Source organism: Ascochyta rabiei, chromosome 16 (assembly GCF_004011695.2).
Source record: "Ascochyta rabiei chromosome 16, complete sequence".
Lineage (NCBI taxonomy): Eukaryota > Fungi > Ascomycota > Dothideomycetes > Pleosporales > Didymellaceae > Ascochyta > Ascochyta rabiei.
The window spans coordinates 447477-471327 of record NC_082420.1 but is presented as its reverse complement, the minus strand read 5'-3'; the positions used below and the strand labels follow the sequence as shown (position 1 = coordinate 471327).

Sequence of the window (23851 nt, the reverse complement as noted above, 5' to 3'; positions counted from 1 at the left end):
AACCACATTTAGACTCTCATAAGACGTGTCTAAGTGATTACGGAGTACGATATAGTGTGAAGGGGATTGCATATCTTAGGAAACTAGGATTACACTGCATCTGTTTTAATGCGCGAACGCCTCGAACAGCTTCCGAAGCGTACTTGACTCCAACTTCTATGTCATACACGGCAATGATCAACAAGTAATCCATTGTCAAGATCTACTCGGGATCTAATGGATACCACTGTGGACCGTTAGATTCCTTGATACTTTTACCGCCCGGATACGTTGGACCTAAATCACACAATTTCTCAACATTCGCATTTCAAACACAAGAAGCGACTATCACTAACCATAAAGAGGGTGAACCAGAACATTCGGTGCATGAATGTCCACTCGGCGTGTCTCGAGCCATTCTTCGAAATGGTCCCAATCCACACATTCGTGATTCTGAATCCACGTGGGATTGGGTACTCGATTTGCATCGACCCAGTGGTACGGGAATATCATGGGATCAGCTCGACACATAGCTCCCATGCGAAGGATCTCGATGCAGTGGTCTTGCACAGATTAGTCTTGGCTTTTGTGCCAAATTTCATTGAAGAGATACCTGTATGTCCTGCGAGAACCGCTCGCTCGGCTTTGCCTTTATTCTTGTAGTAGTGGTCTGGACGAGTCGCTTCTCTGACGAGCTTCTGCGATGCTGGTGAGTCCGGTGGTGAGCTTTAACTATGCACATCTCGGTACTGACCAAGCAGTGCAGCTCGTGGAACACACCCATCATTCCGTGATAGCCTCCACCACGCGCAAACGATATTGCATTAGAGGTGTTCAGGTTCATCGCATGCATCTCTTCTTCAGTGATGCGAAGATTATGAACTAGTGGTATTTCAGTCATGCGGGTCTGGATCGTGAATCACGGGCGAGTTACTCACAACGTGTAAGTCTTTCCCAGGCTTTCTCAGTCTCTGGAGTGGGGGTTCCTACATACTCGCTAGAGACAATATCGCGAGGACTATCCTTTATCTCTTTGACGACGTATCGGATGTTATCCTTAATGGGAGCTGTTTTACACGCCAGATCAGTACGTTCAGTTGTGTCGGATTTCCAAAAACTCACTGAAAAGAAGATGGTCGGAGCCAGATCCTAGTTCGACGTGAGTGTTCCAAAGTACAGCTGTGATCAAAAGATAGCAAGAGATCATCAGCCCGTGACATATAACCGCACTGCGGTTTCTCTGTAGCCATGAGCGAGTTTTGGGTCTTTTATGTAGCACTTCATCACAGTCCAGGAATTCTTCGTCATGTTTCTCTTCTTTGTCGAGAAACGGGATCTCACTCAAGGATTGCTGAGTTCTTTCCTCGTCGGCCATCGCGATGGGGCTGGCAGTAGTTTGGAAGAAGGTATTGCAGGCTGTGAATTGCTTTGTCGCTCATCTGGGGGCCTTCCTGAGCATATTTTTCGCGTTTTTAGAAACGAGTTGGTGTCGGTTGAGAATGCAACTGCCCATTGTACTGATCGGGCCAAGTGCTTACATGTATCGTGTTGTGAGTGGACGAGAACAGCATCACGTTAGGAATTTCTGCATCGTCAATCATTGTGATACTGAAACACAGTCGTTGACATTGCATATACTGTGCATATGTAGGGTCAAGGCACCATTTACCCAATCTTCACGGGCAACGTCATGATGCTAACAACGCTTTCACAATTCTCAATGCACTGTACACACTCGTCGATTACGGCTTGCTTGACCTTACCGCGCGTCGTGAAAATTTCTATGGCTCAATGACAGTCTGTCAGCAAACGTAGAGCTGCAAGGTGAGTTGTGGTATTTGTCAATAATCGTCATGGTAACGTTCGGTGGCTTGCTGTCGACCACAAGGCATATAAAAGTCCCACAGTCGATGAGAACAGTAAAACAGTAGAATCCCATCGCTACAGCTACCTTCACTTCACACCAACAACTTGTATCATCTCGACCGCTTCTGCAATATGCGTTTTACCACCTACGCCACTTTCTTGGCTGGCGCTGCCAGCGCTGCACCGACCTACAACATTGCTCGCGGCACCAACCTTCCAGCAGAGCCAGTCTACCGCCGAAGCGACGCCGACGCTGCCACTTCCTACCAAGTTGGCAAACGATCTGACGCTGACGCTGCCACTGCCTACCAGGTAGGAAAGCGATCAGACGCTGACGCTGCTACTGCCTACCAGGTGGGAAAGCGATCAGACGCTGACGCTGCTACTGCCTACCAGGTGGGAAAGCGATCAGATGCTGACGCTGCCACTGCCTACCAAGTTGGCAAGCGGTCAGATGCCGATGCCGCCACTGCCTACCAGGTGGGAAAGCGATCAGACGCTGATGCTGCTACTGTCTACCAGGTGGGAAAGCGATCAGACGCTGACGCTGCCACTGCCTACCAGGTGGGAAAGCGATCGGACGCTGACGCTGCCACTGTCTACCAGGTGGGAAAGCGATCAGATGCCGATGCTGCTACTGCCTACCAGGTGGGAAAGCGATCAGACGCTGACGCTGCCACTGTCTACCAGGTGGGAAAGCGATCGGACGCTGACGCTGCCACTGTCTACCAGGTGGGAAAGCGATCAGACGCTGATGCTGCTACTGCCTACCAAGTTGGCAAGAACTAATTTCAACATAAGGTAATCAAACGTGAATCATGTGTAAGGTTTCTTGCTAACGCCTGTGCAGTTCTCGGATACAGGGTTTAGCATGGGCATGAGGCGCAAACCCTTTGTTGAAGAACCATCTAGTTGGGATGTTCTTAGCAAAAGCGTCTTGCGCATCAAATTTCACGTCTCGGTTTGCTGTCAAAGCTCTATCGTATGCCCGATTGCAGGACTGAAGGTAGAATGTCGGTAGTAGACGCAGCATAGCACTACATTTCCTTGGTAACGCGAACATGGATAACCATTAGGTTCGCTCTTTGGCGAGTATAGTAAGAGGCAGGGATTTGCACGGTTTATTAAGTGAAAAGACTTAAGTAGCGAGAATTACACTCATTGATTTGCTTCCCTCGAAACAATCTGTTCAACCTCAACTACAAAACCTTGTCTTATTTCATGTGAGGCAAGCTTTTAGGCCTATACCCCACTTGTGCTAGTATAGCGTTAGGCGTCTAGAATGTAAGATAGGAAAATTAAAGGCCTAACACTAGAACTATTTACTCTCTAAGACCTAGTACGTATTACACTAGTTAATATACTTAGCTATACTTATCAACTTGGAATTGTATACGCTGTCTATAGGCAGAGATAGAAGAGTATAGAGTAACTATATATAAGTCTAGAGCTAAAGGTATATTGACTATAGCTATAGTCAAAAGAAACAACCACTCGAAGCCCAAAATCGATTGTTCAGAACTACTTAATCAAGCATTCAGTTGTTTATTGTGAGCTCTCAGATCTTAGACATAGGGTCAGTTATTGAGCGTAAAGTCAGCAATCATACTTAGTATTTGAGTCGGGGTGGAAGAATCCGCGAGGAGACGATTACTTCAAAGCACAGCGGTCGCGGGCCGATCATGCGACAGGTCCGGTGAACAAATATTCTACAAGATAATGGGACAGATTAGCAGCGAATTCCACAGCTTTGAATCAGCTTCATCGACATATTCCGCTTGTGATAAGCAACTCACTGTCCTCGACCTCTGCATGGCGCCCGGCGGCTTCACAGCCTCCGTTCTTGACGAGAACAGTGATTTAAGGATCTACGGAATCAATTTGCTAATTTCGCAAGGTGGAAATAATATGCTGCTGCCTAATTGGCGATTGGATTCAAGGAGACAATTTGAATTTCTTGATATCACAATGTTATCGGCAGAGATGGACTTGACCAACATTCCAGCGGAGCACTTTGATGCTATGAGTTTCTTGTTGGAACGCCCATTCTCTAGAGAAAATATTGACCTCGTGTTCTGCGATGGACAAGTCCTCCGGACGCATACTAGAGCGGAGTATCATGAGACACGCGAAGCATGGCGGCTGCTAACGAGTCAACCTGTCCTGGCATTACAGCGTGTCAGGAAGGATGGAAAATCTGTTACTGTATTGCCCAAATTCGACGCATGGGTTACTGTTTTCTTGCTTCACACATTTAGCAGATTCTCGCCATGACAGCTGTTTGAACCAAGGGAGAAACACGCTATCTGGTCGTCATTTTACGTGGTCGCTGAACATATGCAAACCAAAAGCGCGTGTTCCCATGAAGCTGTGGCGATGTGGAAGAATGAGTGGCGCATAGCAACATTCAGGAATGATACCAAGTATCGGGAGAATCGTCTCCTCTCCCGTATTATTGTGAATTGTGTGCTATCGGGTTTTGGCGCTGGCAGATTCAGAGTGTTACACTGAGCAAAGCTCTGTTCATTATCTAGAAATCCATAACAACATGATTCTTTAATGCCTCCACTTTGCGCATGTCCAGTCTCTATCCGACGCCAATGCAGGGGGTGGCGAAAAGCCAATAATTCGTCGCTCCAACAACCCACACCGCTTGAGCCTGCGCCACTTCAATATCATCTGATATCCATTCTCATCTAACTAAGTGCGAACGAAACCTGCACAAGAAAACTTAAGAAAATTTGATTCAGATGACTAGCACGAGAAAGATTGAGCTGTTAACGAGCCCCCCGGATCTCCAAAAGCTGCGTAGAACGAACTCGTCGCGTACGCAGCATGATTTCGCTCGATGCAATTGAAGAATTATCCTCGTCACGTCCTTTACTGCCGTAGCAATTTGATCATATATCCTGCCCCAAATTCACTACGTTGCCATATCTGTAGAAAAGTAGTCGTAGTCGACTAGATACTTCTGACAATAGTAAAGCCTGGCTTGTGGCACACACCCATTTGCTCGAGACCGGCTCAGAACTTACGGAGTGAAGCCTTGATAAAGCCTTCCTTCTTTGCGTCCTTTTTTGGAAAGATGCAACCATTGCTCATATAAATGTAGAATGTGTGGTAATTTTTGGGTCGTGTAACTAGCACGCCGATGGCAGCAGTCCCATACCATAGATTCCATGCGCTGATGCTACCGGCTACTTCCAAGAAAAAGGGATACACGGATCTCTCAAAGGAAACAATACTACGAGGGTCTGCTAAATAGATTCGAGAGCCCTCGGTGCGAAATTTGTGAGACCATCGACTATCTGGATATTATCGGTGATAACCTCAAATACCCTCATGTGTGACATCTTCAGCAGAGTATATTTAGGTGGAAACTAGATTATAGCTCTGAGGAAACGTGGAAAAAAGATGTGTCAAATCGCAAGCGACGATGGGATCATGGTTTGCATCCAGACAGATCAACCTTATGAGACTGGTACCGGTACCTGTTCAGAACGAACATGCAGAAAACATGTTGAGATGCTCTAAAATGTTCACCTTCTTCTGAGCGACCAGTGCCTCCCTGTGCATTGCTTCTATCTCCTCGCACATGCCCTGCCTAGTTAGCACTGCTGCGAAGTTGCTCATACTTTTCAGCGTGTTGGAATTACCACGTGGATACTAAAAGCGGAAAGGCATACCACGGCATCCTCTAAACAGTATCACGACAGACGGCGACTCGGGCAGGAGAACTTGTTTACAGCGTCCTATGGTCGTATGTGGAATAAATACGAAGCTATGTTTTTTATATAGCATCTGCTAAAGAGGGCCAGGGACTTAGTCGGCCACCAAATCATTTGACCATATCAAGCTATAGTATAGTGTTTAAACTTGAATCTCGCAAAGCTCTGTAATCCCGCAATTTTTAGGTCTGATGTATGCATGGACCCAATCTTCAGAGCCCTTGAACTTTTTGTAATTAAGTCAAGGTAGTGCCTATGCAATCTGAGGGCAACCTGCGCCCTTTACAAAGACGTCTTTGTAATTTGGGAACTAGTGTTAAGAAAACGAGAGCCAAAGCGTTTTCAGTGCCAGTACGAAGTGATTGGCCGAATTTGCAATCGTACGGTATGTTGTTCGAAGCAACGTCATAGTCGAATACTCTGGTGAATCAGATTGATCCATCGGAATGGTCTCCCGATGATACTCACTCAAACTTGCCGACAGTGAGACTTTGTTCCTCGTAAGTGATACTCCCTCGATGATACTGAGGTCTTTTTAGCTTCAGTAAGGCGGCTATGATCATCCTCCGTAAGCTTTGGGTAGGCCATTGCTCGAAATTTTCAGTCTCCTCTTTCCTTAATGTGCGGGTATCACTCAAAGCTTCGTAAGCCCCATGGCTACCCTGTTGCAAGTTGTTAAGGGGTTTCAACCTTCATGTCAGTCTCTCCGATTTGTCCTGCTGTTCGCGGCTTTCGATGTATTAGTCGAAAGGATTGCGCTACAGCTCAGCTATTTAGAGTTGAGTTACTGTACTCGCCACACAGCTCAGTTTCTACGACTTCGTTGAGATGCCTGCAGCTAAGTGAGACGTTCAGTATATCAACCCTTTTGAAACCAATGCGACACAAAACATGATTTTCGGACCAATTTATGTGGTTCAAAACAATGTATCGAAGAAGGTTAATGCGACGCGACAACCGAATCGTTAGAAGACTGGAAGATCTGGACAAAATAAGCTGGATCGCAAGTTGGATCGCCAATGTGAACGTCGCACTATCATTGAGGCTATCAATAACAGTGACTGAACGAGACAAATAGTATTGCTAGCGAGCGTCAGCACCCTAGACCGAAAACATCCTCCACACCACTGTTCAGATGACTACATAGTCAATGCTGTACTAGTGTCGTCGCGATAAGACCCCGATGATGGCAAGTCTGTTTCGGGCCTGGCGTAAAGCCTTGGGCCAATTATGACATCATAATCCACCAGTCGGCCAACGCTGCTGCAGTTTCTTACTAAACCGCTGCGTGACTAGGCGTTGGAGCTTCCAAACCACTACTATAGACCAATTTTTCAGCATTATGTCTCGAGATTATGGGCAGCCTTCTGTCCACCTCACAGCCTGATCCAGGTCCGAAGTCCGAAGCGCAATTCGCGATGGAGTCGTCTTGTTTCTGCGTCATCTGCGGTTCGCCATTTAGCCCTGAGGGTGAAGTGTACAACCTGGATGTGAGGGCGGCTCGCTATAAGGTAAACTCAAGAGTCTTGTGCTACAGGCTTGCTGGCTCACAATGCTCAGTGGATGCGGAACCACCGCTTGCTTGGTAGCAGGCAAGATGTTCACCATCACAATCTTGCAGGCCTGTCAGCAGAAGAGTTCCAGTAGATGTACCGATCCTAACGACTTGTCCTGAGCTGACGCATGACAAGTTCTGCTTGCTACAATGCATCGGACAGTGCCGACGTCTTTCTCTCTGCAGCTACCACCTGGAACGCGACAAATGACCAGCTTTTCCACATTGACGAGTATCTTTTAGGCACAGATGTTCCAGGCAGAATCACCTTCAATGCTATGCAGCAAATTGGCAACTACGACACGGTGTTTCCTTTGCATGAGAACTGTTTACAGATCAGCCGCCGAGTAATTGATCAATTCAAGCCAATGATAGAGAGCGATGATGGCCTTTCAAGCCTTTCAACCTTGAACAAAATGCTACAATCACGGTATCGACAAAACGCAAGGTGTACAAATGATAATAGCATAGTTGCAAAAAACGACCTATTTGATTTGTGCACCGCAACAGGCACCCACGGGCCTCGAAGTGTGGTAGGATTGTCTCTTTTAGAATGGTGGGAAGGTGCATACGAAGTGAGCAATGTTGACTCGGTCGCGCTTCTAAACTGATCTCCACCCAGAAATTTTACACAGATCCGATCAATATACCAACCCTCACAGTTCATGTCTTTGGCCTGCTTCAGGACACTAGCGGCTCTGCGCCTTGTCCATATCCTTTCTCACTGCCGTGCCAGGGGTCGTGTGGAATTGATCAGCTTCCGGTTGAGCTGATAGATCAGATCAGTATTTATCTGCCTGCCCATTCAGCTCTTGCTTTGCACCAGACGTCAAAAACGCTGGCTTCCAAGTTGATCCTTGACAACAATTTTTGGCGAAGAAGTATCATGAGCGGAACAGCTCTGCCGTATCTATGGGATCTCAACACAAACGAGCTCGAGAAGCTGCACCGGGAGCGTATAGGAAAATCATCAAGGCCGGATGCCACGTGGGACTGGAAAGCAATTGGACAGCTATTAGCGACGAAGTACTTCGCGCTCAATTCTTCCGACCCACGGACCTCGAGTCTACCCAACGGCCTCTGGAATCGACGCAGGATATGGAGTATCGTCGAAGAGGCCTACAGGCATGACTATCCTAACAAATTGGACGGTGACCAAATCAACAGTGTCGTTGGCGAGCGTAAGCGCTGCGAGCCGGTCTTGGACTGGCAATTGGAAGAGATCATGGATGATCTTGGACATTACTCATGAGGCCCTTTGCGTCTCCAAGTTACCAGGTCAGACTAAGCCACTGTTCCCACAGCGAGCCATACCCGTCATACACGTCCTCAATCAAATCCGTAATGTACAGCCACTGAGTGTCTCGTCGCAGGCTATCTATGACTTTCCTCAATCCTATGTTGCCAATGTTTGAAGGCGTCGAATGTATCAGCATCCCAAAGTTCTCCCTGTGCATGTTGTGCTGTTCCAGGTCTTTGGATTGATTCTTCAACTGTTCACGACTCGGTAGATCAGAGTACAAGCCCTCAAATACAACAACCACGTCGACTCTATACCGCACCAACCCTGCATCTGGTGCACAACCAGGGTTATGCACCACTAGTCTCGGTTCTAGGAATCCTTCAGAATGCCGTACTGTAGCACTAATGTTTCGGAGATACTCGCGAGCACTTCCTTCGTCTTTGGATGGTGTTTGGTCGAAGAAGATGCCGTTCAGCTTGAGATCCTGAAAATTTGACCAGCCACTGTATGTCGCTATCTCGGCGCGGATGGTTGCATTATCGCGAGTCCCGCCAGCTGTGCGAATGTATCCGAGTGTTTGCACATGAGGGAAAACCTCCAAGGTATTGAGAACGTCAACATACTCGGGGCTCGGTCGAGTCGCATTCCCCGGGCCGTTGTCCGGATTGATTATTATTGTAAACTTGGTGTCTTGGTGCCGTGCGATGCTTTGAAATATCAGCCACACTAAGATCCGTGAGCGCAGTAATAAGGATGGTACTTACGCATCGTACAACCGGCTCCACGACCCGGCATCGGGAAATGCGTACGAAGGCACAAGTACATTAACCGGCAACTGCACGATGAGCTTCTGTGCCAACACAGCAACAAGAGGCACCCCAATCATGGTCAAAAGCGCCAGCGTCAGCGTGATCGCAAGGGCCAGCACTCGATCGTCGATCTTCCAGTAAGTAACATGGAACCTCCTCTTCTCTGACGAGTACGGATTGCGATGCTTGCAGTACGCTGCCAGTGCTTTCGACTGTCGGTTCGGAGGATGTGGCCGAATCGGCCGCTCAGCAACGATGACAGCTGGCTTTAGCGGTGTGAGCTTGTCTTTCGCTTCGTCTTGATCTTGGGAATAGATGGAGCTGGCTGGTCTGATACTCAGTGGTATCGAGATTGGACGCGATGATCTCTGGCTGTAACGGCCGGGTATTGCAAGGCTGAAGGGGTTAGAGACATTGCGGGTCTTGACTGAGTCGCGATTGGAGCTGAAGGATGTGATGACACTGAGACGGGGTTTAGTTGGGGAAGTCATCGAGTTGTTGAGGTAAGCAGCATCAAGGTCCCATGATGTTGGAACAATCTCTCCATGTTTGATTGATGTTTGCATTCCTCGCATCTGAGGCAACACCAGGCTACACGTTTAAGCTAGGAGTCACCTCAGACTGCAAAATCCGGAAGGGAATGCCATATTTCTGTACCGTTGAGCATGATATGCTTCCTTGAGCCACACGGATCACCAGGCCGTAAATGGGAATTGTAGGTGTTAGGACGGTCGACGCTTAGCAGCCACGGACGTCGAAGCCACCCATGGGCCACGGCCGTGTCAACTTGCGAGATTGGTCGGTCCAGGAAAACACGCATTCCAGTGCTCTTCCGTGCATCCTGCGATGTGTTGCGACAACGAGGTCAAGGCGCGATGGGGCGGACGCTCGAGATGCTGCTTCAAGGGTGGGGCGAACACTGGTAGCGGCATAAAGCTGTGCTAGCGTCGCCAGAGGGAAGATGTCATTGGTAGGTGAACGCCAAGAGCTTTCTCCCACCTCGCTTATGGGACATTTTGAGTCTTCGCCCATCTTCGAATATACTCGCAACCTCCGTCGACATCGCTAACCAGCAGCAACCTCCAAGATGAAGTACATGTACGTCTTCCAACCGGCTACCGCTGCCGAATCGCTGCGCTGCGCAAATTTCGCTCCCCTGAGATTCGACGTCTGGTCGCGATTCCAGCGAACCCTGGCAGAGCGCACCGCGAAAACATGACGATGCAAGAACTGGACTGACATCTGCGCAACAGCCACTCCGAGGAATTGCTCGAAATCCCCGCGGGGGTCAGCGTCTCCATCAAGACCAGGAACGTTGTCGTTGAGGGTGGGTGCATAACCGCGAACTTTGGGCTGGACTGGCATTGACGACTCTCACAGGCCCTCGTGGCAAGCTCACCAAGTCCCTCGGTCACTTGGCTGTCTCCTTCACCCATCCCAAGAAGGACCTCATCAAGATCGAGCTCCACCACGGCTCGCGCAAGAGCGTCGCTACCCTCCGCACCGTCCGCACTCTCATCAACAACCTGATCATCGGTGTCACCAAGGGCTACAAGTACAAGATGCGCTACGTCTACGCCCATTTCCCCATCAACGTCAACATCGAGCAGAACAAGGAGACCGACCAATTCGAGGTTGAGATCAGGAACTTCATTGGCGAGAAGCTTGTACGAAGAGTTGTCATGAGGCCCGGTGTGACCGTCGAGGCATCGAAGAACCAGAAGGATGAGCTGCAGCTCACCGGAAACGTAAGCGTGCTCTTGGAGCTTACTATGGTTCTGCCTGCTAACGGACGTCTAGTCCCTCGAGGATGTTTCCCAGTCTGCCGCCGACATCCAGCAGATCTGCAAGGTCCGCAACAAGGATATCCGAAAGTTCTTGGACGGTCTCTACGTCTCGGAGCGCGGCAACATCGAGGAGGACGCTTAAGCGATTCGCGGGAGTACGGATTGATTCTTTCACGGGCACATGAACGACTACGAGTGTCTTTGCATCACGGACTGCGGTCGGCGCCTTGGGGGACAAACTTCAAAACTGATGTTTCAATACCATCACACCGTCGAAACGACGGAAACCCACCTCACGCTTACCCTCGCACTTGAGATTGGTGATGTCTGCCCCGCTGTGAACGTGTGCCGACATGTACCAACCTCAGACCCCAACCTGTGACGCGACCGACAAACACGATCGTGGAATTGACTATTAGGCACAACTTAACCTGGCGATATCAAACTGACATGCTCGTTCTATACCATATTCTTGCAAAGCGAGCTGCATGATGCGCACTTGGCGCGGTCCGACTGCTGCAGCCCTCACCCCACTCCACCTTTGCGGAGATGACGCTATCACCGCAAAAGCCGTGATGGACAGCGGCATGCACAGCCATTCAGTCGTCATCAACTGACTAATCAAGTGAGCCAATTACCCACCTACGCAACTATAAATTGACCGAGTCGGTTATGGCGGTGAGCAACGGCTGCACGTCTCTTCCTCCTAATTTTACCCAAAGCCTTTCACCGTCATCCGAACCAATGGCAGACAAACTAGATATCGAGGGCCTTCTCAAAGAGTCGAAGGCCGAGTACAGGCAACTCGGCAAGAGTGGCCTGCGTGTCTCGGTCCCAATTCTTGGTGCTATGTCCATTGGGTCACGCAAGTGGCAATCATGGGTGCTTGAAGAAGAGGAAGCATTACCACTCCTCAAGGCTGCATGGGACAGAGGACTTACGACTTGGGATACCGGTATGTTCGGGACACCCAGATCGAAGAGTGAATATTAACCCACTACTGTTCAGCCAACGTCTACTCCAACGGCGTCTCCGAAGAGATCATCGGCAAAGCGATCAAGAAGTACTCCCTGCCCCGTGATAAGCTCACCATCCTAACCAAGTGCTTCGGTCCTGTCGGTGAAGACCCCGGTCTGCGAGGCATAAACTTCAGCAAAGAGCTGCCTCAGCTGAAAGACTACACGAACCACCTTGGTCTCTCACGCCAGGCTATCTTCAACGCTGTGAACGCATCCCTCAAGCGTCTTGGCCTCGAATATATCGACCTTCTGCAGATTCATAGATACGATAAGAACGTACCGATTGAGGAAACAATGGAGGCTCTGCATGATTTGGTGAAGAGTGGTAAGGTAAGGTATATCGGCGCGAGTAGTATGTGGGCTGTGCAATTTGCGCAGATGCAATTTGTCGCCGAGAAGAACGGGTGGACAAAGGTAAGTTTCAGTGTGGCGCAGTTCGATCGTGTACTCATTGCCAGACAGTTTGTGTCAATGCAGAATCACTACAATCTCTTGTACCGGGAGGAAGAGCGCGAGATGATTCGCTTCTGTAACTCCACTGGCGTTGGCCGAATCCCAGTACGTGTCTGCCTCCTTATCTAATCTCATTGCACCGTTCTAATACAGGGTTACCAGTGGGCGCCTCTTTGCCGCGGTCATCTCGCACGCCCCGCCTCAGCATTTGGCACAACTACACGCTCCGAAGATGAGAAGACAAACGGTACAAGTCTGTCCGGACACACCGAAGCCGATCACAAAATTGTTGAGCGCGTCGAAGAGCTGGCAAAGAAGCACGACTGGAAGATGAGTCATGTTGCGCTTGCGTGGATCAACAAAAGAGTAACCAGTCCTATCATTGGGTTTTCGAGTGTTGAAAGGATGGACGAGGCGCTTGAAGCGCGCGGGAAGGCATTAAGTGAAGATGAGGAGAAGTACTTGGAAGAGCTGTATGTCACTAAGGAAATCCAGGGTCACTCGTAGACCTGCAACACAGGATCAAGCACAAGCTCCAGTATATGCACGTAGTTACTCATTCAAAGTAGAGTCTTTCCAGGTGTATGGCTCAATGTGTCTTGAGACTTTTGAGAAGATGGGGTGATGATCCGTGTAACAGCTTTCGTGAGATTGCCGGATTGTAGCCTCTCCATGATTCTAATTGAGAGATTGAAGCAAGAGCTCATCTGAACCCCCGCGGAACCACCGGGAAACGCCAATCAAGTGGACGTTTCGCCATCTTGCACCATCAGCGATTACCAGGCTGTCCAACCGCACTCGGCAAAGCAGTCCCCGCTTGGAACAACAGTCCTTGCAGGTACCAAGTGGAGCCCTGAAATGACCCCTCCAGCCGCGTTGGTCGAACTAAAATGATATGCGAGTTGCTCAGTCGGTCGTATGACGTAGATCGCTGTCGCGTGATGGTCACCACACCATTGGCCTGAGCTACGAAAAAAACAAAGCGCAACAGAATAGAGCTCAAGATTATTTTTAAAATGTCACAGATGACCAATTGCTAGGTTTCGAACATTCTCAACCATGCTGCCAGCCGCTCATGGCTGTGTTGAGACGACTTGTTGGCGTCGCGTTTCCCCGCATTTCCCTACCCCAGATACAGGTGGCGCTAGCTCCAAATCCGGCGCCAATTGGATGGGATGATGGTGTGGTGAACAGGTGACTGTCTCCTGTGCTTCCGCCGACTGATTGACCCCTCATTCAAAAGCGTCTCAGCCCCCTTCTTCTGTTCTTCACACACTCACCTGTGTTTCCACGGCCTTCTCACTTCACGCTCACCTGCAAGTGCCAATTTTACAGCTTACCAAAGCTCTTTGACAGCTCAACCTACCTTCTGCTCGCAAGCCACTCAATCAAGCTCGTGCTTATTCCTTCCTAACCACTCCAAAGATGGCAGAAACCGAGGCAACCCTCTCCAAGGTCGACTCTGCCACCGATGCCAACAAGGAAGTCAAGGCCAAGCGCAGGCCAAGTTCTATGGCAGCTGACTGCTACGATATCTTAGACCTTCGTAAGTAGCTGTGTCATGATAGCGGTCCTGGTGAGGGGCAGCAGATGAGGGGCAGCAAGTGAGGGGAAGAGGAGCTAACAAGATGACAGAGAAAGAGGGCAAGACAATCAACATCGCACCCGAGACCCAGAAACTAGGGTGGTAAGTTAGTTCCTCTGACTTTGCAAGCATGCAGTCTCCACTGCGTCAATTGGCACCTTGCTGCCCACCGAGTCGCTGCAGCGTGATCTTGCCCAACGTGACCTGACTGATCGGCCCTACAGGAAGCTGAACAAGTCACCATCCACGGTCGACGACCCATCATACCTGAGCTTGCCTTTGTGCATACCCAAGGTCAAGAAGATCACCCTACACTTCCCACTTGGACTTGAAGTTTCCGCACGGAACATGAAAGGCGTCACCATCAAGGATGCGCTGGACGCCATCCATAAGCAGTTCAAGAAGAGGGTATGTAACTGCTCCTATTGTATTTCGCATTCCTGCCCCTCTGAACCTCACGTGGGCATTCCCGCTTTACCCCGCACTTGTTCCAATGATTGGCAATCTTGTTTAGTAGCATTGCTGACCCGCACCCATAGCAAGATGACGAATTCGAAAAGCCCTACCTAGCGGGTTTCGAGTGGGATCCTGAGGAGGACTACACACGATTCATCGTCCATCAGACAAACACTCCCTCCTCGTCGTTCGGCAAGGATCAGTCTTCCAAGAAGAAGAAGAAGGCTGCTGCCGCGGCTGAGGAGTAAATGAACGACTCGCCCCCTCCCCTGACTTCGACTCTCCTCAATTGTGTCCCCATACTTGTGCGTTGTCTGACGATGAGAACGGCAAATACGGGCGAAGGTCGGTCAATCTTCACATCGATACGGGAAGCGCGAGTGCACTGCTGCGAGTGATATGGCTGGCCTACCGCGGGCCTTTCAGGGCAAGCGGCGTGCTGGTCGTCGCGTGGTCGGTCTGTTCGTGGGATGATCCATGATAGCTTCAGCACTTAGAAATGTATGTTATAGGCACTCGCCCGGGCTGCTGAATAGCGCCTGATGGACTGAGAAGACCTCGTATCAGTACTGTGTCTCTTGGTTCCCTTCGTGTCTGCTGTGCTGTTGTTGAGGTTGGGGGCAAGGACCCACTGTGGGCTGCTCTGACCCGTCCACACGCGGTTGGCAGATGCTAATCCTTCCTGCACCCTTGTCTTTCGCCCCTATTGATCACAACGACAGCTCCACCCAGCGTCTGAAACACATCGAGCCAAAATTCAGCGCATCATGCGCCAGTCTTAAGATCTGACCAAGATCTTTTATGAGCGTGGAGTGGTCACTCGCTTCGGTTGCCCTGGTCTGTTTGGGCGCATGGGCGGGGCGGTCCTGGCGAGTCGGCGGCTACCGGTACCCAGCCACATCAGTCAACGTCTCTCTTTCTCTCTTCTTTCACCATAGCAACATGAGATCAGGCCCATCATTAGTGTCGACAACATGAATTTCGTTCTGCCTCTTCGACCCTCGAGATCTGCGAAGACCTCAAAAACGACAAATGCTTCAAACAAAAACAATACTCTACAGCCACCGCCAGAGTCGCCCCGAAGACGGCCAAGTCTAGCTACTCGTGCTGGAATTGTCAAACGTCGAAGCAGTATTGTAACAGCTTTCAACGCCCCTTCCATGAGTCTCTTTGAGGCGATGTTTGGGGATGACTTCCCTGACGCTTTCGCGAATGGTGACGGTCGCAGTTGCAAGAGTAGAAAATCCATGCTCGATCTACCAGCTGAACTATTGGAAATTGTCTGCCAATCACTCTCCAAAATGGATATCAAACGACTCCGATTCACATGCAGAGAGCTTGCCGAGAAGGCAGAGCTGCGCATTGATCGTGTTTACATCTCTCCGAACCGTGCGAATCTGGACTGTCTTAACAACATTATTAATCATCCTCGGCTTTGTCTGCAGGTGCAAGAGATCGTATGGGACGATGCACAGCTTGTTGAATATCCAACGATCCAGTCCTTCCGTGCAGCGCTCACATCTGATGATCGTGAGGCCAGGGTCATACTTGAAGACCATCTCCGTACACCCGTTCAGTCTGGTAGTGACAACAATGCAGCCTATGCTCCGATCAGTGTAGAGGACTGTGTACAAGAGGACAGAGGATTTACCGAACTTGGCAAAGCAATTTTACTCAACTCAGACGATCGAATGTCCAGGAATCTCATCGCTAGCAGTGCCGCGATGATGAGCGTCGAGGAAAGCTACAGTCTTTACCAAAAATTGTACCAGGATGAGAAGGAGATCATCAAACGTGGATGGGACGTGAGTGGTCTGCAGCACGCACTTACACATATCTCGAACTTGAAACGTATTACCCTTACAAGCGAAGTCTGGAGGTCGTCGGGGTCACTGCCTACTTATGACACCCCCTTCTTGCGTGCTCTTCCACCTGGTTTCCGCAAACCTTCGATCTCGCCCTGGACTGAGCCTGGATTTGACTCTGTTCTGCCGAACGAGGAAATCACGCGTGAACTGAGGGAGTTATCAACCGAACAGCACCTGCCTGTGATATGGAGAGGGTACAGTATTATCATGTCATCTCTGATAAAAGATCCGGTCCCGAGTCTCGAGGAACTCATCGTCGACGCAGGTATGGAAGCGGATGGTCTACCTCGCCATCTCTTTGCTGAGCGGAACTTGGACTATAACAACACGATACGTGCGTTGAGTACCACGCAACTCAAAAGACTTCAGCTCCCACTCATCAATTACACTGGCTCTGTTTCCATTGGTCTCCTCTATGACTTAATACTCGCTATGCCATACCTCGAACATCTGGATCTCATGTGGACTACTCCCTTCCCTTTCACTGCTGATTTCCCTGAACAAACCTACCGCAGACTGAAATCAATCAGGCTGCATCGCTCTGAGGTTGACGGTTCTTGGTTACTGGACCTTATCAAGAGATCGGAGAACTTGCAGACAGTCACTCTCGATAGAGTCAAGATAGGACCAGCACGAGACCCATGGACCGGCCGCAAATTGCTCTTCACACAACTTAGAGAGTACTACGCCACGGTGAATTGCCGAGGGCCAAGATTCACGTGGGTTGAATTGCCATGGTGGGCCCGTGGGAGGCTGTCCATCCGCCGGCAGATGCTCGACAATGAGCTGGATGCTTTTCTACACGATGGCACAGAATCGCCGTGGCATGAAGCCGATGTAGCTGCTACCATCGAACAGCAGTCCGAATTCAAGCCTGGATTCGGGTGGATTATCGATGGTAGAGATCCGGAATTTCGTCAGAAACGATTAAGGCAATGAATGAGCTGCATCGACATCAAGGAATCCGTAGCAAGTCAGTGTACAGCTTTGAACCGTACTCACAATTTAACTCAAGTCACGGGAGAAGAACGTGTCTTGAGAACGCATCCATGTTGGTCCAGTTCCAGCGACTTGACCAGGCTCACAAGTTAGGCTGCCTCATCACGGACCTCGGCTTCGGCCGTCGCCTGCTTGTACACCATGAACATCGCCTTCAGCTCGCTGGTCAGTTATTCAAGACTCTGGACATGTTCTCGGTGCTTGGGTCGGTTTATCTTTACCTCGTACAATGGCAGAAAAAAGTCCAGTGTGGTGCCTCGAGTTCATACCAGTCGCAAAGACATTCTATCAAACGCCACACGAGCTCAAAGAATCTGGCATCTGTACATAAACTGTGTCTTTATGCGCAGCTTCTAGTTGTGCGTCATCTTCGCCATTCGGTCCGTAAAGACGAGGTACAATAGCTCAGGTTCAGGGAGTCCTCAAACTCCATTACTTCCTGGGAGTCAGTTGTTGCTCAGGTTGTTCACTCATCACTTGAGGTTTTCCGAGATTTCTCAACACTTGTTGACAGTAGAAGCAATATCAAGGATGACTTCGTCAAGATAGATTTCAGTTGCCTGGATTTTGAACGGAACGATAAAAGATAGCTAAGGCGCCACTAGCCAGCACCATGTGCACACGTGGCACCAACCTCACTCAAATATCAAAATACTCAGCCACTCTGATTACTACTGCTCCAACACCAGGACCTTTGTTGAACATACGATGCGCCTCTGGCACCCTCTCTAACGTCCAAAGCTTCCGGATTGGCACAGTTATCTTTCCACTCTTAAGCATCTCTAACAAAGTTTTCAACTCGGGTTCGAAAGTGCTCTGGTCCCTGTCGATGTAGAAAAACGCCGTATTGTTTGGGCAGAATACATTCAGGTTTTTCGAGAGCAACTTGACAACCTGTGGCCACTGACTTCTAGCCTGTCCACCGTTTAAGACATTGTAATTCCCGCCATATCCGATAAGTTTGCCACATCCACGCGCGAGAATGTCCCAGCTCTCGTCGTAGGATTCAAAAGCGAGAGGGTCAAACACGACGTGCGCACCTCCGATATTTTTCATGGCCATCATCCAGTTTTTGTTGGTGTAAACAAAAGGATGGGCGCCGGCCGCGCGTACTGCGGCGTGGTTGTACTCGGATGCTGTGCCGTACACGTCGGCACCTTGCAGCTTGCATAGTGTAAGCAAAGCGTAGCCGACTGAACCACTTAGCCCGTGGATGAAGATGCGCTGGCCCTTGGTGACCTTGCCTGTACGGTAAACCATACCATATGCGGTCGTCCAGTCAAGTATCAGAGCAACGGCCTGCTTCAAATCAACACCTTCCGGAATTGGAATGAGGTACTTCTCAGGCAGGTTCACAAGCTCGGATTGTCCTTCGTATATTGAAAGACACCCCACAAGACTTCCATGCCGGAATTTGGCACTCTTGGATCCATTGGCAGTCACCAGGCCTATGCAGCTGTAGCCGGTGGTGAGCGGTGCTGCCTTCTGGTTAGGGTAGCCACCGAGTCGCATGGCGATGTCTGAGCCACCAAATCCAGAGTAAAGAACCTTTAACTGCACTTCGCTGGCCGCTGGGGGACCAATCTCAGTTGTGATAATAGAAACATGTGAGGCGTCGCCAAAGCTCTTGATCTGGGATTTGCGGATTGTTGTGGTGGACATGCTGAAGATCTTTGGAGGCTGCAGTAGCTGTAGATAGGATGCTCTTTTGGTCAATCTTGTAGTGAGTGAGGGAGTTTGATACTGAATGAACTGGATTGTAAGACTTGCTGTGTGTCTATTGGAAGAACTTCATCATGCTGCAAATATAACCCTTATATATAAGCCCCGTTCGGTGAATGGACAGATATCATCCGGCTTATGGGCAGATTGCATCTCAGCTGTTGATGTTACCATAGTCGTCTTTACGAATGGCGGCAGAATTTGGAAGACCGTGTGGCCAAGACATGGTGGTGTTGCGGCCGACAGGAACATGATGGGAGTTTCCACTCGGGATGATTTTCGCCCGACCTCACTTCAGCATTCCTAAAGAGGCAGCAACTTTGCTCGAAATGGATTGGTGCTTTGTTTTAGCTGTAGGCGCTGCGCCACGCTCATCATCGTGCCGACTCCGTACCCACCATCACATCAGTTCTCCACCAGATCCATCTCCAAGCCTTTAATTGGTGTCGTTGTGCGACGCATGTCTTTCCTCTACAACACCGGTTTTGTGCAACGCCAGGTCGCGCCAAACGTTACTCCTTTTAATACCTCTTGCATAAACGTGACGCAAGCCACAGCAGCCACCGATAGATCTTGAGTCTCGTGCATTATCACGCGCTTAGTTGATCTGCAAAAATGTGGAGAATCCATGCGCCTTGCAGACGCCTCACACAACCTCTGGTTTCTCATGACTACTGTATGGGTAAAATGTAGCTAGGCATCACGCTCACTGCAGGCCAGAAGATAATGGCCAGGGGCGAGAATTGCACCAGTATGCATTGTATGTAGTTTCGAAAATATGTACAACAAAGGACCCTTCGTGTCTATGCTGCCTCACGCTCTCCTGCTTAGACGCTAGCCCGGATTACTCTTGTCTCGAGAAGCAATTAGAGATTACCTTCCAAAATCTGCGCCTCGGGCCGGGCCTTACACGTTCCTGCAGCATGCCAACTCTGTGTCGGCCCGTCACTTTGCCGGACTTCTCATCGAAAGGAATAGTTGCGATGGTACTATCTTCGGGCCTCCCCGCCTGAATTCCGCCTGATGTACGTGGCGTTTGGATTGTGGGCTCGACTAGATGCTTCTCGATGAAGCGTACAAGAGTCTCCACGTCACCGATGGTGCTCATGGCCCCCAGAGTAGCTCGTATCATCCCATACGGGACGTCTCCCCGGATGTCATTGCCTGGCTGGTTGCAACGGAACCCTGAATCGAACGCTGCTCTAAGCTCATCCGCCGACAAACCCAGTGCTGAGGCCATGCCAGCTGGGTTGCAAAGTGAGCCCGTTCGAACATGGACATCGTTCGCTCTCAGCATAACGCCTACATCGAATCCACTCCTCCAGGACCCATCACTCTTTTTGATGTTGAAAGTAACTGTTGCGCCCTGCGACTTTGGGTCTCCGTACGTGGATGTAGGGGCTTTGTACATATGACAAACTGGCATACGATTGGCATGCCTCAAATCGGCTAGTCGGCTGTGCAGAATTTCTGCCAGCCATCCTGTGTGCTTTGAGACCTGGGTAAGTCCATCGAATATATTCGTGTGTGTGTCGATGGCGCAATTCAAAGCGAGTATGCTTCGAATTGCAACGGTGCCGTCCTCCAATGAAGCATGCACACTAATCGTTTTGCGTTCTACCCATGGTGTCCCTGTACATCCGATCATCTCAGTAGTGCCGCCACCAAAGTACTTGCGGCGCTGCAGTACATGAGCAGACGCTTTGCGTACAATCAGAGCGCCAAGATCAGGGAAGCCAAAGATCTTGTAAAAGGACATTGACACAAAATCTGGAGCTGTAGCGTGGTTGCTGAGGTCTAATGGGCTTGTCGAGACTAGAGCTGCGGCGTCTAAGAGAATATAAGTGTTTTTGTGCCGCGTAGAGCCGCGGATCCGGTTGGGCCAGTTCAGAGGAAGACGCTCGCCGTTCATGTTAGACTGCGCGGGATAGGCAAACAAGGTCGGACGATTTCTTGGCTCCTGATTCCGCGGGATCTTCCCCCCCTCTAGCCAATACTCTGTCTCTTCAGCTGTTTCAAGGCAGTGGCTGTCTTGCGCCTGCTCCCGCACTCCAACAAGGCTAGTGTGGGCATTTCGGTGGTAGAGATAGTCGAATCCTTGTTCGTGGCCAGCGAAGCATTCCATTACCAGCTTGATGGCACCAGTAGCATTTGCAGTGAACACGACATCAAACTGTTCTGGGTTGGCACTGAAGAGCTTCAACACCTTTTGCCGGGTTTGCTCTACCATCAAGGCAGAGAAACTCGGCCTTGAGACATCCGAGTGTGGGTTGGAAAATATGGAAGCCTTCATTTGCGTGCAAAAAGAATCCATGAGTGATTTGCTCGCGAGTGTCGTTCCACCGTGGTCGAGGTATGTGATGCCTGTACAAATGTCAACGGCGTCATATGCGAGAGACGATCTGCCTTTACCTTTGAGCATAGGATATTCCGTCGTTCTCATCATCTCAATCCGCTTGTTGTATGCAAGGCGCTCTTCTTCTCGCGAAATCTTCTCAATTCTTCTCCAAGACGTTGATTGTGGGCACAGGAAGAGAGCCATGACTGTAGTAAGAGAAGCTGTTCTGTAAGTTGTCTGACTATCGCGATGCATTTCGACCTGACACGGCTGCCATATGGCTTTTAAGTCTTCAGCCAGGGTGTAGGCAGTGCTTTCATTCAGACTAAGAGACTGCATAATTCGTCGAATCCAGCTTTGCTCAGGTCCGCTTGGAGTGACGGCTGATGTTAGTTTCCAATAGGACAGTGTTCACCTGCCCCATTAGCCGACAGGCCATCTCTAGGAGGATAAGTAAACCTACCTCTTGATGAGCGAGATTTGACAAACTCGTGCCGACAGGATCAAAACTTTCAGCATCCGAAACTATGTTCCTTCGCTCTTTGTTTTTCAACGAAGGCGTAATGTGGCAATGAACTAGCAGCGCCTCTTTCGAAATCATGAATCCTGAACCTTAGTGGCGAGCGAGTCCGCTATTACATGTGCGTGGGAAGCAGAGAGTGGACTTCGTTCCCATCCGGTGTCACGAAAGAGTAGGAAATAGAGCTTACTGGGAGGCTTACATGCCAAATGAGAGAAACCAAGGCTGTCTTTTTGATGAGTCGGGTATTGAGGCGGCAGTGCCAGCCTTTCAAAGAGCCTTTGCATCCATTGGCCCCTAAGTTCCGTTGTGTGTTCACGTCAGTGGATGAATCCACGGCATGCAGGTGTCAGCCTTGCTCCGTCAGCCGGACAGAGCTGTCAGCTGCAAACTCCTAGAGCAGGTATTCTACTGGTTTCTGTCCATTAAAATTGACGTAACACATTTGGACGTCACCTTGATACAGCACGGCTCAGTGTCCGATTGTATATCCATGTTACATTGGGGTATCTGTAGTCCATAACGGACGGACGCCAGAGCGCCAAAAGACTGACAGGCTGATGCTAGAACAAACCCTCGGGGCTGCTATGGTCTTCACTGTTTGCCAAAATGAAATCTCAAGTGACCCATCCAAACGTCCGTCAAACCGTCTCTTGAATCCATGTATGTTGAGCGTGCCGTCTCGAGTCGTAGAATCAATGCCGAGATTCTCCGGTCGTTCCATCGTCAGGCCCGCTTGCAATCCTTCGCTCGCTTTTTAGATCCTTCATCCCTCTAGGAATTGATGTATGGCGAGGAAGTGGATCTCTCGATAGAGTCTTAGCGACGGAACCGCAACTTCCGATCAACCGCTTCGAGTTACAATGCGGATTCGTTCTTTCGGGCATTGGTGGGCGCGAAAAAGCAAGTTCGTGGCCCTACTGACCGCGGACGTAGACCCCTGCGCACATCTCTCTGACTGTGTGATTGCGGGATGGCAACTGTGTGGCGCAGGCAGTACAGCCCGTATGTGCTCGTGCATGATTCCAATGCTAAAATCGCGCCACAAGTGGTTGTCTTGGCTCGGCAACTCCACACAACTGTTTTATGCCTTTTTTGACGGAGTCTGCGTGCTTCGTTCTCAATACCCTTTGCCGCTTCAGCTCAAGTCATTTGCAATAATTTCGGGGTGTCCAAGACAACCAGATAAAAATGTTCGCCAACTCTACATCTGGACAAGCGCTGCATTCAGAAAATATGGAGAACAACTCAGTCCCAGGGCTACTAGTGGTTGTTACAAATAGCCACCAAGCCCCAATCATCGCAGAGTTGACCACTTAGACGCAGAGTTGGTCGCGAAGGTTGTCAGCGCCCCTGCATGTAATCAGCATCATCATTCAACTTGCATGCATACCAAGTTGCAAATATATTAAAGCCCTTAATTTGGATATCTTACATCACCAGTTGCTGCCGAATAGTAAATATGGCCCGCGGAGTGTTGTCTTCGAGAGGCGATTTTCTCTTCCTCTCACGTCTTTGTGGATATGAATAACCAGGTGTCTACATCGAAGGGAAACTCAAAGATAAATATGAAACCTGTTTTTAGGTGACTTTCGACAACCTGCAGGTCCATGAGTGATCCCTTGGGGTCGCATGTGTCTGCTGTGCTTCTCAGGCCACCAATCTACGTGAATAGCCAACAGTCTTCGTGCAGTCATCGAACATATTGATCATGGGTCGCACTTGCATCACTCGTCGCAATGAAGGTGTAAGCTTAGCAGGCAGAGTCCAGTCGTAAGGCAGTGTGGCTTTTACTTCAAACAGGTTGTGCCAAGACTTCTCACAGCACGCGATCGTATGGGATGTCGAGAATCGATACACCCATCAATTTGAGGTTGGACGAAGGCCTTGTTTTCAGCTACAGGCGGTACGTGTCATATAATAC

General features: G+C 49.7%; 10 protein-coding genes across 10 annotated transcripts, besides 1 other annotated feature; 6 read left to right on the top strand and 4 right to left on the bottom strand.

Annotated features, from left to right (window-relative positions):
- Positions 1–202: 202 nt before the first annotated feature.
- EKO05_0009063 (uncharacterized protein) lies at positions 203–1354 on the bottom strand (the record flags this gene model as incomplete). Its single annotated transcript, XM_038942076.1, has 6 exons — positions 203–276; positions 336–542; positions 593–677; positions 734–861; positions 918–1046; positions 1102–1354. 6 exons carry the CDS (start codon positions 1352–1354, stop codon positions 203–205), a joined length of 876 nt encoding a protein of 291 aa, XP_038795676.1.
- Positions 1355–1977: 623 nt separating this feature from the next.
- EKO05_0009062 (uncharacterized protein) lies at positions 1978–2634 on the top strand (the record flags this gene model as incomplete). Its single annotated transcript, XM_038946694.1, has 1 exon — positions 1978–2634. The coding sequence occupies one exon, from the start codon at positions 1978–1980 to the stop codon at positions 2632–2634; it is 657 nt and encodes a 218-aa protein (XP_038795675.1).
- Positions 2635–6928: 4294 nt separating this feature from the next.
- Positions 6929–8380, top strand: EKO05_0009061 (uncharacterized protein; the record flags this gene model as incomplete). The annotated part of the gene is made up of 4 exons (XM_038941993.1): positions 6929–7084; positions 7134–7216; positions 7265–7703; positions 7751–8380. The coding sequence occupies 4 exons, from the start codon at positions 6929–6931 to the stop codon at positions 8378–8380; spliced, it is 1308 nt and encodes a 435-aa protein (XP_038795674.1).
- A 19-nt stretch (positions 8381–8399) lies between these two features.
- Positions 8400–9671, bottom strand: EKO05_0009060 (uncharacterized protein; the record flags this gene model as incomplete). Its single annotated transcript, XM_038942045.2, has 2 exons — positions 8400–9078; positions 9136–9671. The coding sequence occupies 2 exons, from the start codon at positions 9669–9671 to the stop codon at positions 8400–8402; spliced, it is 1215 nt and encodes a 404-aa protein (XP_038795673.2).
- Positions 9265–9297: a tandem repeat.
- A 596-nt stretch (positions 9672–10267) lies between the features above and the next one.
- On the top strand, positions 10268–11109 carry EKO05_0009059 (60S ribosomal protein L9B; the record flags this gene model as incomplete). Its single annotated transcript, XM_038941933.1, has 4 exons — positions 10268–10278; positions 10434–10507; positions 10561–10928; positions 10981–11109. The coding sequence occupies 4 exons, from the start codon at positions 10268–10270 to the stop codon at positions 11107–11109; spliced, it is 582 nt and encodes a 193-aa protein (XP_038795672.1).
- A 602-nt stretch (positions 11110–11711) lies between these two features.
- EKO05_0009058 (uncharacterized protein) lies at positions 11712–12946 on the top strand (the record flags this gene model as incomplete). The annotated part of the gene is made up of 4 exons (XM_059637453.1): positions 11712–11922; positions 11976–12400; positions 12449–12544; positions 12602–12946. The coding sequence occupies 4 exons, from the start codon at positions 11712–11714 to the stop codon at positions 12944–12946; spliced, it is 1077 nt and encodes a 358-aa protein (XP_059493436.1).
- Positions 12947–13864: 918 nt separating this feature from the next.
- EKO05_0009057 (uncharacterized protein) lies at positions 13865–14728 on the top strand (the record flags this gene model as incomplete). The annotated part of the gene is made up of 4 exons (XM_038941944.1): positions 13865–13985; positions 14075–14126; positions 14249–14432; positions 14564–14728. 4 exons carry the CDS (start codon positions 13865–13867, stop codon positions 14726–14728), a joined length of 522 nt encoding a protein of 173 aa, XP_038795670.1.
- A 726-nt stretch (positions 14729–15454) lies between these two features.
- Positions 15455–17287, top strand: EKO05_0009056 (uncharacterized protein; the record flags this gene model as incomplete). The annotated part of the gene is made up of 1 exon (XM_038946693.1): positions 15455–17287. The coding sequence occupies one exon, from the start codon at positions 15455–15457 to the stop codon at positions 17285–17287; it is 1833 nt and encodes a 610-aa protein (XP_038795669.1).
- A 699-nt stretch (positions 17288–17986) lies between these two features.
- EKO05_0009055 (uncharacterized protein) lies at positions 17987–19009 on the bottom strand (the record flags this gene model as incomplete). The annotated part of the gene is made up of 1 exon (XM_038946692.1): positions 17987–19009. One exon carries the CDS (start codon positions 19007–19009, stop codon positions 17987–17989), a length of 1023 nt encoding a protein of 340 aa, XP_038795668.1.
- Positions 19010–19913: 904 nt separating this feature from the next.
- On the bottom strand, positions 19914–21611 carry EKO05_0009054 (Molybdenum cofactor sulfurtransferase; the record flags this gene model as incomplete). The annotated part of the gene is made up of 2 exons (XM_038942182.1): positions 19914–21433; positions 21482–21611. The coding sequence occupies 2 exons, from the start codon at positions 21609–21611 to the stop codon at positions 19914–19916; spliced, it is 1650 nt and encodes a 549-aa protein (XP_038795667.1).
- Positions 21612–23851: the final 2240 nt, after the last annotated feature.